Raw genomic sequence first — 14,703 nt, 5'->3', positions numbered from 1 at the left:
CTAAACAAGAAAACGATTTATTTTATAGGAATGTTCATTATATAAATTCTACTTAACATAATTGTCCATGAAGAAATATGTAAATACAATATAATTTACCTAGATTTCCAGCTAAAGTCAACATGTTTTGGAAATGTGGAGAATCAGCTTTGTTAAAAGGGACATCATCATATATGTGGTATTTGGATACCATTGTTGCCAATAGTTCTCTACCACCTTTTAGTAATGATTTAATTGTGCCTCGTTTTGATTGACTATCTTTTGATGGCATTGCTACTGGAGGCTCAGGAAATGAGTACCGATAGGTTTTTGATCGATCAACTTGTATATATTATACTTATATATATTATATATGTTTGATTTTTTTTTAGAAGTACTATAACGTAGTCTATATATATAATCATTATTTTTATTTTTATAACGTAGAGAATTACTGAGTTTTTTTTTTTTTTACCTCAAATTTTACAGATATTTCTTCACTTTATCGGGATATATCGCAAATATCTAATATATCGGGGATATTTGAAGATGTCGGAGAAATTTCGCAGAAACGGTGACAGATAAGATATTTACCCCTATAAATATATCGGTCCGTCGAAAAAAGGAGATATCGGGGGATATATCGGAGATATCGCAGAGATTTTGAACCTTGCTTATGCAATTGTGCCCCATCTTCCATGCAAATTTACCCTTTTTAATCCATTCCCTTTTATTTGTAGGAAACCTTGCATTGAGAATAAAATGAATATTTGAGGCTTGAAATGTGGAGATTCGAAGCTAGGGGAAGAAGATACGGAGATTGGAAGAAAATTACAAATCGACTTTTACGGCAATTTTTCCGGCAAACTTTTCCGGCGAGCCTCCACTCATGGAGGGCCTTTTCTCCAGCAAACGAGGACCATGGTTGTTAGAATATCCCATCACTTGAAATTCAAATATCTTCCTACATCTTGTCCTTTTGTCACCTTGCCAATTTGGGACCATTTGGGGGACAATGGTGTAAGAGCATCTCTTGCACACTTTGGGACCAAAGAGAACACACATAGCTGATCAAAGAGAGGCCAAAGATGAATTATTCAGAATTCTTGACTCCATTCAATCATCTTCATCCTATCCAAGAGCCATTTTCTCTCTAGAGAAAACACTACCATTTCCACCACTAAAACCACCATCTCCACCTCTAAAACCTCCATTTCCACCACTACAACCTCCATTTTCTCCACCATTCAACACCATAACTCACCTTAGAGATTCCAAATTTCATCATTCTTATCAATATCAAGAGCTTGGAGCAAGGAGAATGAGGTGACTACCAGCACATCATGTTCTTGGAGACCCATCTCCACCACCTCTTCCGGCATCATCAATAGTCACCCTTTACTCCCTATCTCTTTATGTTTTTGATGTTTAATAGAATGTTGAACCTTGTGTATCTAGCTATGTGTGAGCAGTGAACTAGTTGGGGCTAGGGTTGAAAGCCCTAGCCAAACTTGCTTGTATTGATGCTTTTGTTTATAAATTGATGCAAATTCATGTTGTCATTCTCACATGCTAAGTCAATAGTTGAAATGCATTACTTAGACCTAATCAATTTGAGTTATGTGTTTGCCATGACATGAAGTTTTTCCTAGAGATTGATTACCTTTAGGCAAAATGGGAGCATGAAATCACACCATGTGTGCATGTGAGGGTAGTGAGCTAAAATCACCTAGAGATAGGATTTGTTTGCTTGCTTGGTTACCTAAAATCTAAGCTTTATGCATTTAGGGGCAAATGATTGAGACCAATCCGGTAATTGAATTTGTCTCTAGGTAGTTAGCTCTAGACTTATCCGGTTAGAGTTAATAAAATGAAAGGGGTTTAAGCCTTAGTAGTCCTATCCGGATGCTAAGAGGGTAGTTGGATAATTTGCTTTGCATCATTCATATTCAATTGCTTTAATGCTTGAAAGGGAGGCAAAAGGTGAAACCCGATGCCCTAACTCCCATCCATTTGATTACAACTTGTTTTGTTTAGCTTAGTTATATTACTTGCTTTCATTGTTTCAATTTGAATAGAAACCAATCTCAAAATCAAAATCAAATCTCTACACACCATCTTGCACATACTCGCCATGAACTTTGGTTCACTTGTGAGCCTTTGTTTGTGATTGTATATTTGCATATTCTTCTAGTTTTTCCTTAGGTTTTCCCTAGCTAGGAAATGATTTACCAATCCTCGTGGGTTCGACATCCTTACTTAATTCCCTATTCTATAACTTGTACCTTTTGCACTTGAGGGTGGCTTCAATGCTAACAATGTTCCAAGAAGCTATGAAATCATCTTCCTAAAAAATAAAGGAAGAAAAACTCGATATAGAAAAAATCGAGGAAGAAAAATTCGGTACAACTATAGTACTGGTTGAAATACCAGAAAATATTCCAGAAGAATGTAAACCATTCATAGCCAAAGAACAAGCTCAAGAAAACGAGCTTCAACAATCGAAAGTCGTCTCTACTCGTAGATACAGCAACTACATAGAGATTGGACTCAAATTCCCTGATCATAAAAAATATCATCTACATGCATTTGTAGACAATGGATCAGGATTTATAGTTGCAAAGAGATTTGCAATTCCAGAAGAACTCTGGAAAGAAGATAAGAAAAGAACAGCTACTGGTGTTATATTTGATGGAAGCCATCTTACAATGAATAAAGTAGCAAAAAATGTTCACATCACCATTGGTGGAGGAACATTTATCATCCACAATGTTTGGCAATTTGAAGGCCAAGGATCAGATTTTTTGTTGGAAAATGATTTTATTCTCCAACAAAGATTCATCCAGGATGAAGAAGCTATAGGCTTCAGAAAAGGAGAACGGGTGTTCTGAGCGGACAGGCTTACTGAAGCCAAAAGTGTAGTAGGTCCAAACTTTACTACACAATATTAGAGATCGCAACAGAATAGTGGTGATCTTACCCTCTACAAACCCAAATTTGAAACCATCCTCCAAATTAAATAACAAGAATAACTACTTGTTGAATCATCTTCTGAAGAAGAAGAAGAAGAAGAAAAAACAACTAGCGCAGATGAAGAAGCTAGTTTCATCCATGAGCATAACCTCAAGCACTTTCAGAATAAGCTTGAGTCTCAGAAAATTCCCACTCTTGATAAAATCAAGAAACTACTCGAGCAGAATATCGATGTAGACCCTCAGAAGTTTGGGAAAAAGATTCAGTGGTCTGTGAATTGAGATTACATGAAATGAATACCATCTGTCATGTCAAAACCATTCCTCAATACAAAGAGGAAGATAAAAAAGAATTCAGAAAAGATGTTGAAGATCTCCTGAACAAGAGATTAAATCAACCATCCACTAGCCCTCATCATGCTCCAGCATTCTACGTGAGAAATCATGCAGAAAACCTCAGAGGAAAAGCTAGAATGGTGATTGACTACAGAGATGTCAATAAGAAGACTGTCAAAGACGGTTATCAAATTGCTCAAGTAAGAGTACTAATCAACCAGCTCAGAGGAGCTAAAGTCTTTTCAAAATTCGACGCAAAGTCGGGTTTTTGGCAAGTCAAGATGCATCCTGAGAGTGTTTCTCTCACTGCATTCGGAACGCCACAAGGCCATTATGAATGGTTAGTAATGTCTTTTGGTCTAAAGCAAGCCCCCTCAATCTTCCAAAAAAAGATGGACAACATCTTCAGGCATGTGGCAGAATTCTGTGTCGTCCACATTGATGACATTCTCGTCTTCTCCAAAAACAGAGAAGAACACATGAAACACCTCTATGAGGTAGTAAAGCTGATAGTTCAACATGGCATCATCCTAGGAGAAAAGAAAATCTTCTTTATCCTCGATGAAGTTGATTTCCTAGGAATAAACATCAAGAAAGGAGTAATAAAACTCCAATCCCACATCCTTGAGAAGATCTGGAAATTTCCAGACAAAATTCCTGATGCTAAGAGTCTAGAAAGGTTCTTAGGAGTCATTAATTATGGGAGAGATTTCATTCCCAAAATCTCAGGATTAACAACAATATTATCTCCCAAAACAAGTTACAAAAGGAAATGGAACTTCACAGATGATGATGAGAAAATTGTGAAGCAGATAAAAAATCTCTGCAAAAATCTCCCTCCTCTACAACAACCAGAGGAAAATGATGAAATTATCCTCCAAACAGATGCGAGTGATAATTATTGGTCTGGTGTGGTTCTGGTAAAAACGCCTGGAACTAACATTGAAAATATATGTAAATTTTGTAGTGGCAAGTTCAGCCCTGCAGAACAAAATTATCCCACAGGGGAAAAATAAATTTTGGCTGTCAAGAAAACAATTTTAAATTCTTCAGCTTTTCTTGGAAAACTCTTTACTGTTCGCACTGATTGTGCTAGAGTAAAGAATTTCAAAAATTTTAAACTTGATAAAGCTTCTAATAGAGGAAGACTAGCAAACTGGAAATTATTTCTTAACCAATATGATTATACTGTTGAATTAATTGCAGGAAACAAGAACTATCTTCCAGACGCCCTCACCAGGGAAATGGCGATGTTCAGCCAAAGAGATGACGACGAAGGTCGCAATCCCAGAAACAGAAGAACTGGGAAAGAACATGAACCTGCAGAGGATCCCAAAGAAACTAAAGAAAAAATCCTCGAAAGGTTTTTGCTAGGTCCAAAAGGACTAGCCACAACTGATCAATCCCAAGGTAAAGGATTGGCTAGCCCGTCCCAAAAGGCAGACGGTAAAGGCTCATCAAGACCGTTGAAGGCTGTTGCTTTGCCAAAAAACAAATCAACTCCAACTAGAGTTATAAATATTTTTAATTATGAACTAAAAACCTTCGCTGATCTTGTGTTCAGAACTGGCAGGAGGCTAGCATACCATCAGAAAGCAATACTAGACAACCTCTTATTTGCTTTTCAAGAAAGAAACAGTGGCATCATGTTCCCAACTATGTTTGCACTAGCTGAAGAACTCTATGAAAATGCTAGACCACAGTTTGAAGAAGTTCATAAAAATACATAGCAAAGTGCTGTCCAGAGAGAAAAAATTCATTATCTTGAAGATCCAGAAAGTGCAAAAGTTCCTATCATTGCACTAAAAGAATCAGATTAGTTTGAGTTTCACAATTTGATTGGCAGCCACAATGCTGAAGTCTGTATCCCTCCAACCCTCTTTATTGTGGCAGGACCCTATGTTGGAAGATATGGAGTTAATATTCAGAGTGAACATCCTCAAGAACACAAGCTTTGGCTTGTTGAAAATGGTTTTGTCCATAATCTATGGACCAAAACAAATGATGATCTAAAAGGCCTTCCTCCCATCATCGCCAACACAGTCAAAAATGTCAGAAAAAATGATTGTACTCTTAGACTGAAGTTCAGATCCACTCCTCCAGAATGGATTCAAAAAGAAAATGGAGAAATAGAATATATCTCTCCATATCATTACGTCCGGATCATTTAGAGGAAATATCTTCAGCCCGCCTGTACGTGTTGGCTACAATGCTTAGCCAAATTCAAGCATTCCATGGATGAAAGCCATGTCCCTCGAATATATCAAAAAGATCATTGAAGAAGATACCAGAAATACTTTCCTGGCAGTAGGAGAAAAGATAATAATCACTGCCTATGACCATCCTGAGGTAATCAGCAGTGACCTTTTCCTGTCTCTCTCAAAAAGAGAAATCGACTGTACCTTAGCATGTTTACGCTGGGTGGAAAAGCTGGAAAAGGACAACCACTACAAGATGTATGTAGATACAGATGTAGAGGATAATGCAACCACTGCCAGAATGGCTGGGATGGATAGCGACTCCTTCATCCTTGGCCACAATTCAGAAACTGACGAGAATATGTAAAACAAAAGGTGTAGAAAGACACCAAAAGGCAACTGTAGACTTTATCAAAAGCTACTTTTTCTTTTCAAAAAAGAACAAGGTGAAAAACATTTCACCTAAGGGGAATCTGCTTTTGCCATCCGACCTCCATCACCAGGAGCACTCACAAAAGCAGAAAAATCACGGAGTTATTCTGTACATTTTGATGTTTTGAATTCCAATTTGGAGTCCGCTCCTTATATAAGGAGCTTTAGTTTCATTTGTAAGGCATCAGAAAATTTTCATATTAGTTCTAGATCAGAAAATTGAGTAGAAGAGTCTTCTCTCAAGAAGTAAGAAAGTCATAGTAGCAGTGTGCTCTTCTCTTCCTGTCTAGTGTGCTTTCCTTCAAAGTAAGTATCTGTAATCATTCTTATGGATAGCTAAATAGCCTTTTGCTGTTTACCTGAGAATGAGGCTCTGAATTTCTAGCATGTATTTATATTTGAATAAATAACTTTAGATTGCTCACTCACTTCATCAAAGTTATCAAATTTAGATATTATAGTATGTTTATATAAATGTTTATCTGTTCTTTGCATGCACCCTGTAGAAATCCGAAGTTTTAGATTTACTGTTCACCAGAAAAACTAGTTTCGACTTAGGATTAAGATAAGCAGTAATGATTCCGCCTATTAAAGTAACCGCTAGGCAGGGAGCTATTAGTGAAAAACTTGGGCATGTTGAAGGCTAGTTTTGTTTTTCTTCAAAAGTTTGAAACAAAGTTCCTAAGGTAGATGGTTAGGTCCAAAACCTAAAGGTCAATATAGGATACAATATGCATTACTCTAAAAGGACTACCCTTTTTAGTCTTTTCTCAAGAGAATAGTATAATACAGAATTGTTGGTGCTAGTGGGCACAATACAAGAGTTTTCTGGGTATACAGGAAAGACCCCTTCTATATTCCTATTTTATTTTAGAGAGAATTTCACAAATGGTCACTCAACTATAACTCATTCAACACTTTGGTCACTCAGTTTTTAAATACATCACTTTAGTCACTTAACTATTATTCAATCACTTTAGTCACTCAAGGGGCATTTTATCTTACTTTAATCACTTCTCTCAATTATTCTAATACAGATTTCTCAATTTTTCACAATTAATTGGACGAAAATATCATTAATATTGTGGCAAATAAATTTTTTTTAATGAAAAAAATTAAGGAAGTGACTAAAGTGAATAACAAAATTAAAGTTGAGTGACCAGAGTGATATATTTAAAAGGTGAGTGACCAGAGTGTCGAATATGTAAAAGTTAAGTGACAATTTGTGATATTCTCCCTTTATTGTATTTTAAGGTAAAAGTTAGAAACTTCTCCCAAAAAAAGTGAAAGTTGGAAATAGCACGGTGTCACTAACCTTTTTAGTTAGGAATCATTTCAGAGAAAGTCTTAGGTAGGGTAGGCATGTCACGTGATCAGTAGGCTCAGCCAATCAGTGTTCATGCATGGGAGTAGCGGGGGTGTTTTGAGTATTTTCTTTTTATAAAACATGAATAGTTTTGAAATATAATTAAAAGACTGAGAAACATAGTTGGTTGGGCGTATCAGACACATGGCACGCCTGCCCTACCTAAGAATTTCAGTTTCTCGTCATTTTAAATCACTTGTTAGATAATTTGTAGGTTGAAGATACTTATCCAACCGCTGATTTGAAATCACTCATCATTTTAAAAACGAGAAATTTTGAAAAGTAACCTAATTTAGGGACTTGAATTGAGTTTTAACCTTGTTTTGTATATTCATTGAAATCTAACCCAAATGAGAATACAAAAGACTATAATATCCTTCAAAATAATAAAAATATCTAAAAGCCCATATAAACCTTGCTTTCTGACTTCTTCCCTTCAATTTGTACGTTTTTTATTTATTTTTCTTTCTCCAATTGATAGCACACACTGACACACAACCACCAAGATCTCCACCCAATTTTAAACTTTCAATGATTAATGCCAACTTTCTTCAAATGAAAACTTTCAGATACAAAAACATGAATAAGTTTGTTGGCAGGTGCTCGAGTCGATATACAAAGCGAGGGGAGCCGATCATAATGCACAAGGAAATTAAGCATAATTCTCACTTTTTCAGTGCATAGCGACTAAACAATAATACAAGTGGCCGGGTTACTGCATTTATTCTCACAAGTCACAAACCAAATATTCTCTTCACAAAATGAAAACTAACAATCTTCAACAAAATCTCATTCAGAAAAGAATGATTAGTTTAATTGAACGGGATCAAATGCAGAAGCCAATGATGTAAAAAGACATGGCATTCCCCCAACGCAATCAATGTCTACTTGATCTTCTGCTTTCGCCTCAACTAGCTGGTTGTTGTGTCCACACTTCTTCCTACAGTTGACAACACCGCAATGAAGGAGTGCATAACACTTGCGGTAGATCATCTTCTCTTGGTTATACTTTCTAGTCAATGCCATGAGAGAAGGCTCGATAATACCATCACGAAGCCTCAGAACCAAATGCAGGGTTGATTCTTTCTGAATGTTGTAATTAGCAGGAGTACGACCATCCTTAAGCTGCTTTTTGATGAAAATGAGCATCTGCTGGTCCGGGGGATACTTTCTTTCTCCTGGATCTTGGCCTTGACGCGCGTTGTCGATAGTGTCGCTAGATTCAACCTCAAGGGTGATGGTCTTCCCGGTTACCGTTTTCACAAAGATCTGAATCTTCTCAATCTCTGTCTCTCTCTTGCTCTCTGTCTCCGTGTACGGCTAAAAGGGATGCAAACAGTATTCATCCTATGTAAAACAGCATATAAAAACATTCGTCGACTTATCCTTGACGTTTTCAATGCAAAATCAGCCTTTAAGAAATTGAGAATACCATAATTTCAGAGCTCCTAAGTGTTTCAAAAAAAAAAAAGTGTTTCAATCAACATGAGAGTATTTAAGTCATTTTACCTTACCAAAAGGTTAGTTTTCAACTATTTCTTAAATGTGGGTTAAAAGTCATTTTCAAGGCTGAAAATTGGTCATTTATCAAAATTTCTCTTTTAAAAAAGAGTCCATGAGGACTTTTTTTTGGGCTTTGCATAATTAACTCATTTTAATGAGAAAGATGGAATAAATTATTCATTTTTGTTTAAGGGAATGAATGGTTCATTTTATCAATGAGAAAATTAGCTACAAAAAATAAAAAATTATAATAATAATAGAGGGTGTAGTTTCGTAGTTAAGCAAAGCAAAGTCAATAATTTTTTTTTCTTTCTAACATAATCAGGTGTAAAAGTTTCAAGAGGGTTCTATATGATATAGCGTGACATATTGTTTGCTCAAAAATCATCTTGCTACATGTCATTTAACTAAAAGCTTCTTTCTGACTTCGGGATGTGCGCCCTAGTGTGGCAACTAGTAGTCGAGACACTAAGCGAGGTTTCATTATGAGTTGTTGATTTAGCTTTGATCTAATATGACTTTAAATTAAAAGATCAAAAGCTCATTCTCTACCATCACTATCTGGAAGATATCAGCCTAAAGTTAAGGCGGATTACCTTCAATTATTTGTCAAGGAGGACCCTCTCTTCCGCTACTACTGGACTATTGCACAGAAAGGCCGACAAAAGCAATGTTTCTTAGCGCGCTTTCAAGCGCTTAGCTTCTGCAGCAGCAAGGCCATAAAGTAAGTTCAGTTGACCCTACTACTCGTCGTATTTGATTTGGTATTGCTACCTTACATGACTTCGAGAGTCATGATGATATTACTGAGGAACGTTTTTATCAGAATATTTTGACGGGCTAGCCCTTTTTTATGCGCCGCTTTACCCTGAAAGGAAAAAGAGTTTTGCTCCTCTGGGCTCTAGGCGCTCCCTACCAGCTCCTCAACTTCTATAAACATCTTCTAATTGAGCTCCCGTCGGTTACTCTTTTTCGTTGTCTTAGGTCCCCAACTTCGATAAATATCTTCTTGCCAGGGGCCAGAAACACCGTATTTATTGTCATAACCTGACTGTAGGCCGAGAAATGATCGATCTCGGACGTTGCGATATCTTAGCCTTGGATGCAAGGATTTTACTATAGTTGGCCATACTTCGTGTTGTGTAATTCGATGAGTGAATGTGAAAGTGGAGGTGATGACAATTACTTTTTATGATTTTCTTATATTGTAGAAAGTAAATGACATAAAATAAATAACAGAAAATTTGATGCAGGTTGGTCGAACTCCCTAACATGGAACCTCCAAGTCTATCTTTCGAGTCCCAACTCTCACGAGTTTGATCGTGACCAATAGATTTTAGAGTCTTCGGGCTCGTGCACCTATGGTGAGAAATTAGTCTAGTTTTAATGGAATATCCTTGTAGACCTCAATCCAAATACTGACTTGGTGGGAGTGTCACTTGTTGAGTCACAAATTACTCATGCAATTGTGTTTAATAACTATGAAAATTGATTTTTCTTCCATGCTATTTTACCCTTTTTAATCCATTTCCTTTTATTTGTAGGAAACTATGCATTCAGAATAAAATGACCATTTGAGGCTTGAAATGCGGAGATTTGAAGATAGCAAAAGAAGACATGGAGATTGGAAGAAAATTACAAATCGACTTTTCCGACGAGCCACCACTTATGGAGGATCCTTTCTCTGGCAAAGGAGGACCATGGTTGTGAGAATCTTCTACCATTTGAAATTTAAACATCTCCCACACCTTGTCATTTTGTCACCTTGCAAATTTGGGACCATTTGGGGGACAATAGTGTAAGAGCATCTTTTACACATATTGGGACCAAAGGGACATAGCTGATCAAAAGATGCCAAAGACCTAATCTGCATCATTCTTGACTCCATTCCATCATCTTTATCCTAGTCAAGACCCACTTTTCTCTCTAGAGAACACACCACCATTTCCACCACTACAACCCCCATTTCCACCACTAGATCAACACCACAACTTACCTTAGAAATTCCAAATTTCACAATTCTCACCAATATCAAGAGCTTGGAGCAAAGAGAAGGAGGTGACTACCACCACATCATATTCTTGGAGACCTATCTCCACCACCTCTTCCGGCATCATCAATAGTCACCCTTTACTCCCTATCTCTTTATGTTTTTGATGTTTAATAGAATGTTGAACCTTGTGTATCTAGCTATGTGTGAGCAGTGAACTAGTTGGGGCTAGGGTTGAAAGCCCTAGCCAAACTTGCTTGTATTGATGCTTTTGTTTATAAATTGATGCAAATTCATGTTGTCATTCTCACATGCTAATTCAATAGTTGATCAATGCATTAATTAGACCTAATCAATTTGAGTTATAAGGCTTGCCATGACATGAAGTTTTGCTTAGAGATTGATTACCTCTAGGCAAAAACCACCACAGGTGGTCGAGTTGGTAAGAGGCTCCAGGTGTGGAACCCCCACACCCGGGTTCGAATCCCGCCGATGCTTATTGGAGTTAAATCCCAATATATTCTTAGTGGCCAGGGGGAGGAAGCGTTCTGACAAGATCCCCCAAGCACGGATTCGTCTTTGGGCTTAGGAAGCTTTTAATTAAGGACACCGTGTGATTGACAAATCAAAAAATAAAATAAAAACCTGTAGGCAAAAAGGAGCATGAAAGCGTACTATGTGTGCATGTGAGAGTAGTAAGCTAAAATCACCTAGAGATAGGATTGGTTTGCTTACTTGGTTACCTAAACTCTAAGCTTTTTGCATTAATTTAGGGGAAAAGGATTAAGACCTATTCGATAACTGAATTTGTTAAAGAGAAATGGAATTTGCTTGATTGAAGTGGATGAATGTATACAGAAGAGAGCACATATAAATACTACAATTGTGAACAAGCCTAGCTGCTATCATACAATAAGATCACATGTGAAAGTTAACAGAGATGGCAGATGGCAGTTCAATATGTGGTTGTGCTTAGTCTTCTTGGTCTGTAATGTAGCAACAAGCTTTGTCTCTTGTACTTGGGTGAGAGAGCACGAGTTGTCTTCCAATTGTCTTGTGCAAGAGTGTTTTGTTTTCTTGTGCAGCCTTGTAGTCTTGTGCTTTTCTTCTGGTAATGTCTTCATCTTATCATTTGTCTCTAGGTAGTTAGCTCTAGACTTATTCGGTTAGAGTTAAAAAAATGAAAGGAGTTTAAGCCTTAATATTCCTATCTAGATGCTAAGATGGTAGTTGGACAATTAGCTTTGCAATTCATATTCAATTGCTTTAATGCTTGCAAGGGAGGCAAAAGGTGAAACCCGATGCCCTAACTCTCATCCATTTGATAACAAGTTGTTTAGCTTAGCTTAGTTTACACTACTTGCTTTCGTTGTTTCAATTTGAATATTCGAAACCATTTTTAAAATCAAAATCGAATCTTTACATACCATCTTGCATATACTCACCATGAACTTTGGTTCACTTGTGAGCCTTTGTTTCTGATTGTACATTTGCATATTTTTTTTTCTAGTTTTCCTCTAGATCTTCCCTATCTAGAGTGATATTTACCAATCCATTGGGTATGATATCCCTTACTCTGAACCTCGACTACACTATAACTTGGCCTTTATACTTGAGGGTGGCTTTAATGCTAACATCACTAACTCGCTAATGTAATTGAGGTGGCAGGAAATAGTCTAGCTTTAATGCATGGGATACCCTTGTAGAGTAAGGGTGGCTTCAATGCTAACATCACTAACTCGCTAACGTAACCGATATGGCTTGATACCTCAGCTCCAATTAAGGAAAAAAAAAAGATGCAAATAAAGAAAGTGCAGATATGTGAAGGACTATAAAAGTATAAAGTAAAGTGCAGGGAAAATAAAGAGCGCGCAACAAATAAAGTGAGGAATGTAAAAAATACCGTTATAAATTGCAAGAAAATAAAAATAGAGAACGTAAATAGCAAGTAAAAATAGATGAATATATACCGGTACGTACTGAAAGCGATTAAATAAGGTTGATTAAGACTGGTAATTGTCTTGAGAATGTAGATTTGTATTAAAATATTTTGTGTTTGTGTTGAGCAATTGGTCAAGGACCTCTAACAAAGATGTCTATTGTCATTTTCAAAATTAAAGATAGAAGTCATAGAACTGCTGAAATGAAGAAAATATACAATCTCAGAGGAAAACCTAGGTTTGGAGAAAAAAAAAAGTTTGTCGCTGTGGCTTGTCCGGTTGGAGTCTCCTCGGAATTGTAGTAAGTCTTGCCACCAGCATCTAACCCTTCAATTGCAGACCATATTCCATAGATGAAGCAGAATCCCCAGTATGCATACCTGTGAAAATGCTTGTTTAGTTGCCAAGCCAAATATATATACATATATGCATGGACAAACCACGAGCCATCAGGCCTCTAGGTATGTTCAAGGTAATCGATCTGCAGCAATTGTGATGAAATTATCTATATGTACTGTTCCTTTCTATAGCCAGGGTGTAACTTTGTAAACAAAGCCAATGCGCATGCCTGGATTGAGGAGGACGTGATCTCGATGTACCTGCACCACTGCATGCATGACTCGTACTTTAGTCCTTATGGCGGCTAGGAATCGAATGTAGCAAATCTACAGCATAAAAAACTACAATGAATAAAATAACTGCTTAATTGGAATTGAGAACTTTAATTATTACTCGTATATATTCAATGACAATGCGTCAATGCCCTCAAGAAATTCTACCGGATTAAGCCACTCAAACAGGCCGGGATACCGAACATATGTCAATGCCATGAATCATTGAAAACAATTAACTGAATGTTTTGAATATGATAAAACTTTACACATATATATAATTCGGGGTCGTCTTGGGTACCTTGATGTATTGCATACCCTTATTTTTTTTACTTTTAGTAAATTAATATAGTGGAAACCTACTGAACTGGTCAACATGTTACCTAATTAAATATTGACAAGTGTTATTTTTAAAAATTAAATTTACCATATTAACAACACACTCTTTCTTGATATGTAACATTGTTAAAAGGGGCCGTGACCACTTACCCGATTTTAGGCTAAAAATTGCCCACTTGCTCCACTAAGAGTTTTTAAACCCCATTTACCCAATTTAAAATCTACTGACAGTTTTGCCCCTATTAATTAACTCTCAGACTCTCTCTCTCTCTCCTCCCAGACTCTCTCTCTCTCTCCATGTCTGCAAATCTGACGCCGGGTTCGGGTTTGAAAATGGGTTTGGTTTGCCGGAATCGAGGGAGAGGGCATTTACTCGATTCCTTGTATATTTACTCGATTCGATTCCGTCACGAAGCTCGCGCTTCGATCTGACCGGAAATCGATTAGCATAGACGACGACGCTCTGGTCTTGATCTCCGTTCGCTGCAATGGGTCTCACCGCCTCAAGCTCCGCGGCTGCCGGGAAATCACGGACCTCGGAATGGCGGCGTTCGCTCAGAATTCTACTGGATTGAAGAAGCTCTCCGTCGGGTCGTGCTTGTTCGGCGCCAAGGCCATGAACGCCGTGCTTGAGTACTGCAAGGCGCTCGAGGAGCTATCGGTGAAGCGGCTCCGGGGGATCCACGACGAGTCTGCAATGGGTCTCGGGCCTCACCCATTGAAGTCGGAGAAGGGAGATCCGCAACCGTCGAAGTCAATGATGGGAGGAGAAGAAGAAGTGGGTGCCCAGAGCATTTCCTGGGTGCCCGGACTTTTTTTTTTTCCGGCATCCTGAGTTTTTTTTTTTTTTTTAATTTTTTTCGGCAGTAGACACATTATTGGCCCCCAGTAGACTTTGATACGATGGACAGGGATCACTATAGTGTGGTGTTTTGATAAGTTACCTGTTATTTTATGTGTATTAAAGTCAAATTATCTGTGAATCCTACAAAATGGTGCATTTTTGTTGGTCTATTGGGAGGCAGTAGAGACATTGG

At 37.5% G+C, this 14,703-nt stretch overlaps 1 protein-coding gene across 1 annotated transcript; it reads right to left on the bottom strand.

Annotated features, from left to right (window-relative positions):
• Positions 1-8,065: 8,065 nt before the first annotated feature.
• LOC112184795 (ubiquitin-60S ribosomal protein L40) lies at positions 8,066-13,546 on the bottom strand. Its single transcript, XM_024323035.2, has 3 exons — positions 13,496-13,546; positions 13,316-13,381; positions 8,066-8,603 (listed from the first exon to the last, which is right to left on the bottom strand). Exons 1-3 carry the CDS (start codon positions 13,544-13,546, stop codon positions 8,091-8,093), a joined length of 630 nt encoding a protein of 209 aa, XP_024178803.1. The 3' UTR covers positions 8,066-8,090.
• Positions 13,547-14,703: the final 1,157 nt, after the last annotated feature.

The sequence above is a fragment of the Rosa chinensis genome, chromosome 2 (genome assembly GCF_002994745.2).
Source record: "Rosa chinensis cultivar Old Blush chromosome 2, RchiOBHm-V2, whole genome shotgun sequence".
Classification (NCBI taxonomy): Eukaryota; Viridiplantae; Streptophyta; class Magnoliopsida; order Rosales; family Rosaceae; genus Rosa; species Rosa chinensis.
Note: the sequence above shows the minus strand (reverse complement) of the source record. Positions and strands in the feature narration are given on the sequence as shown.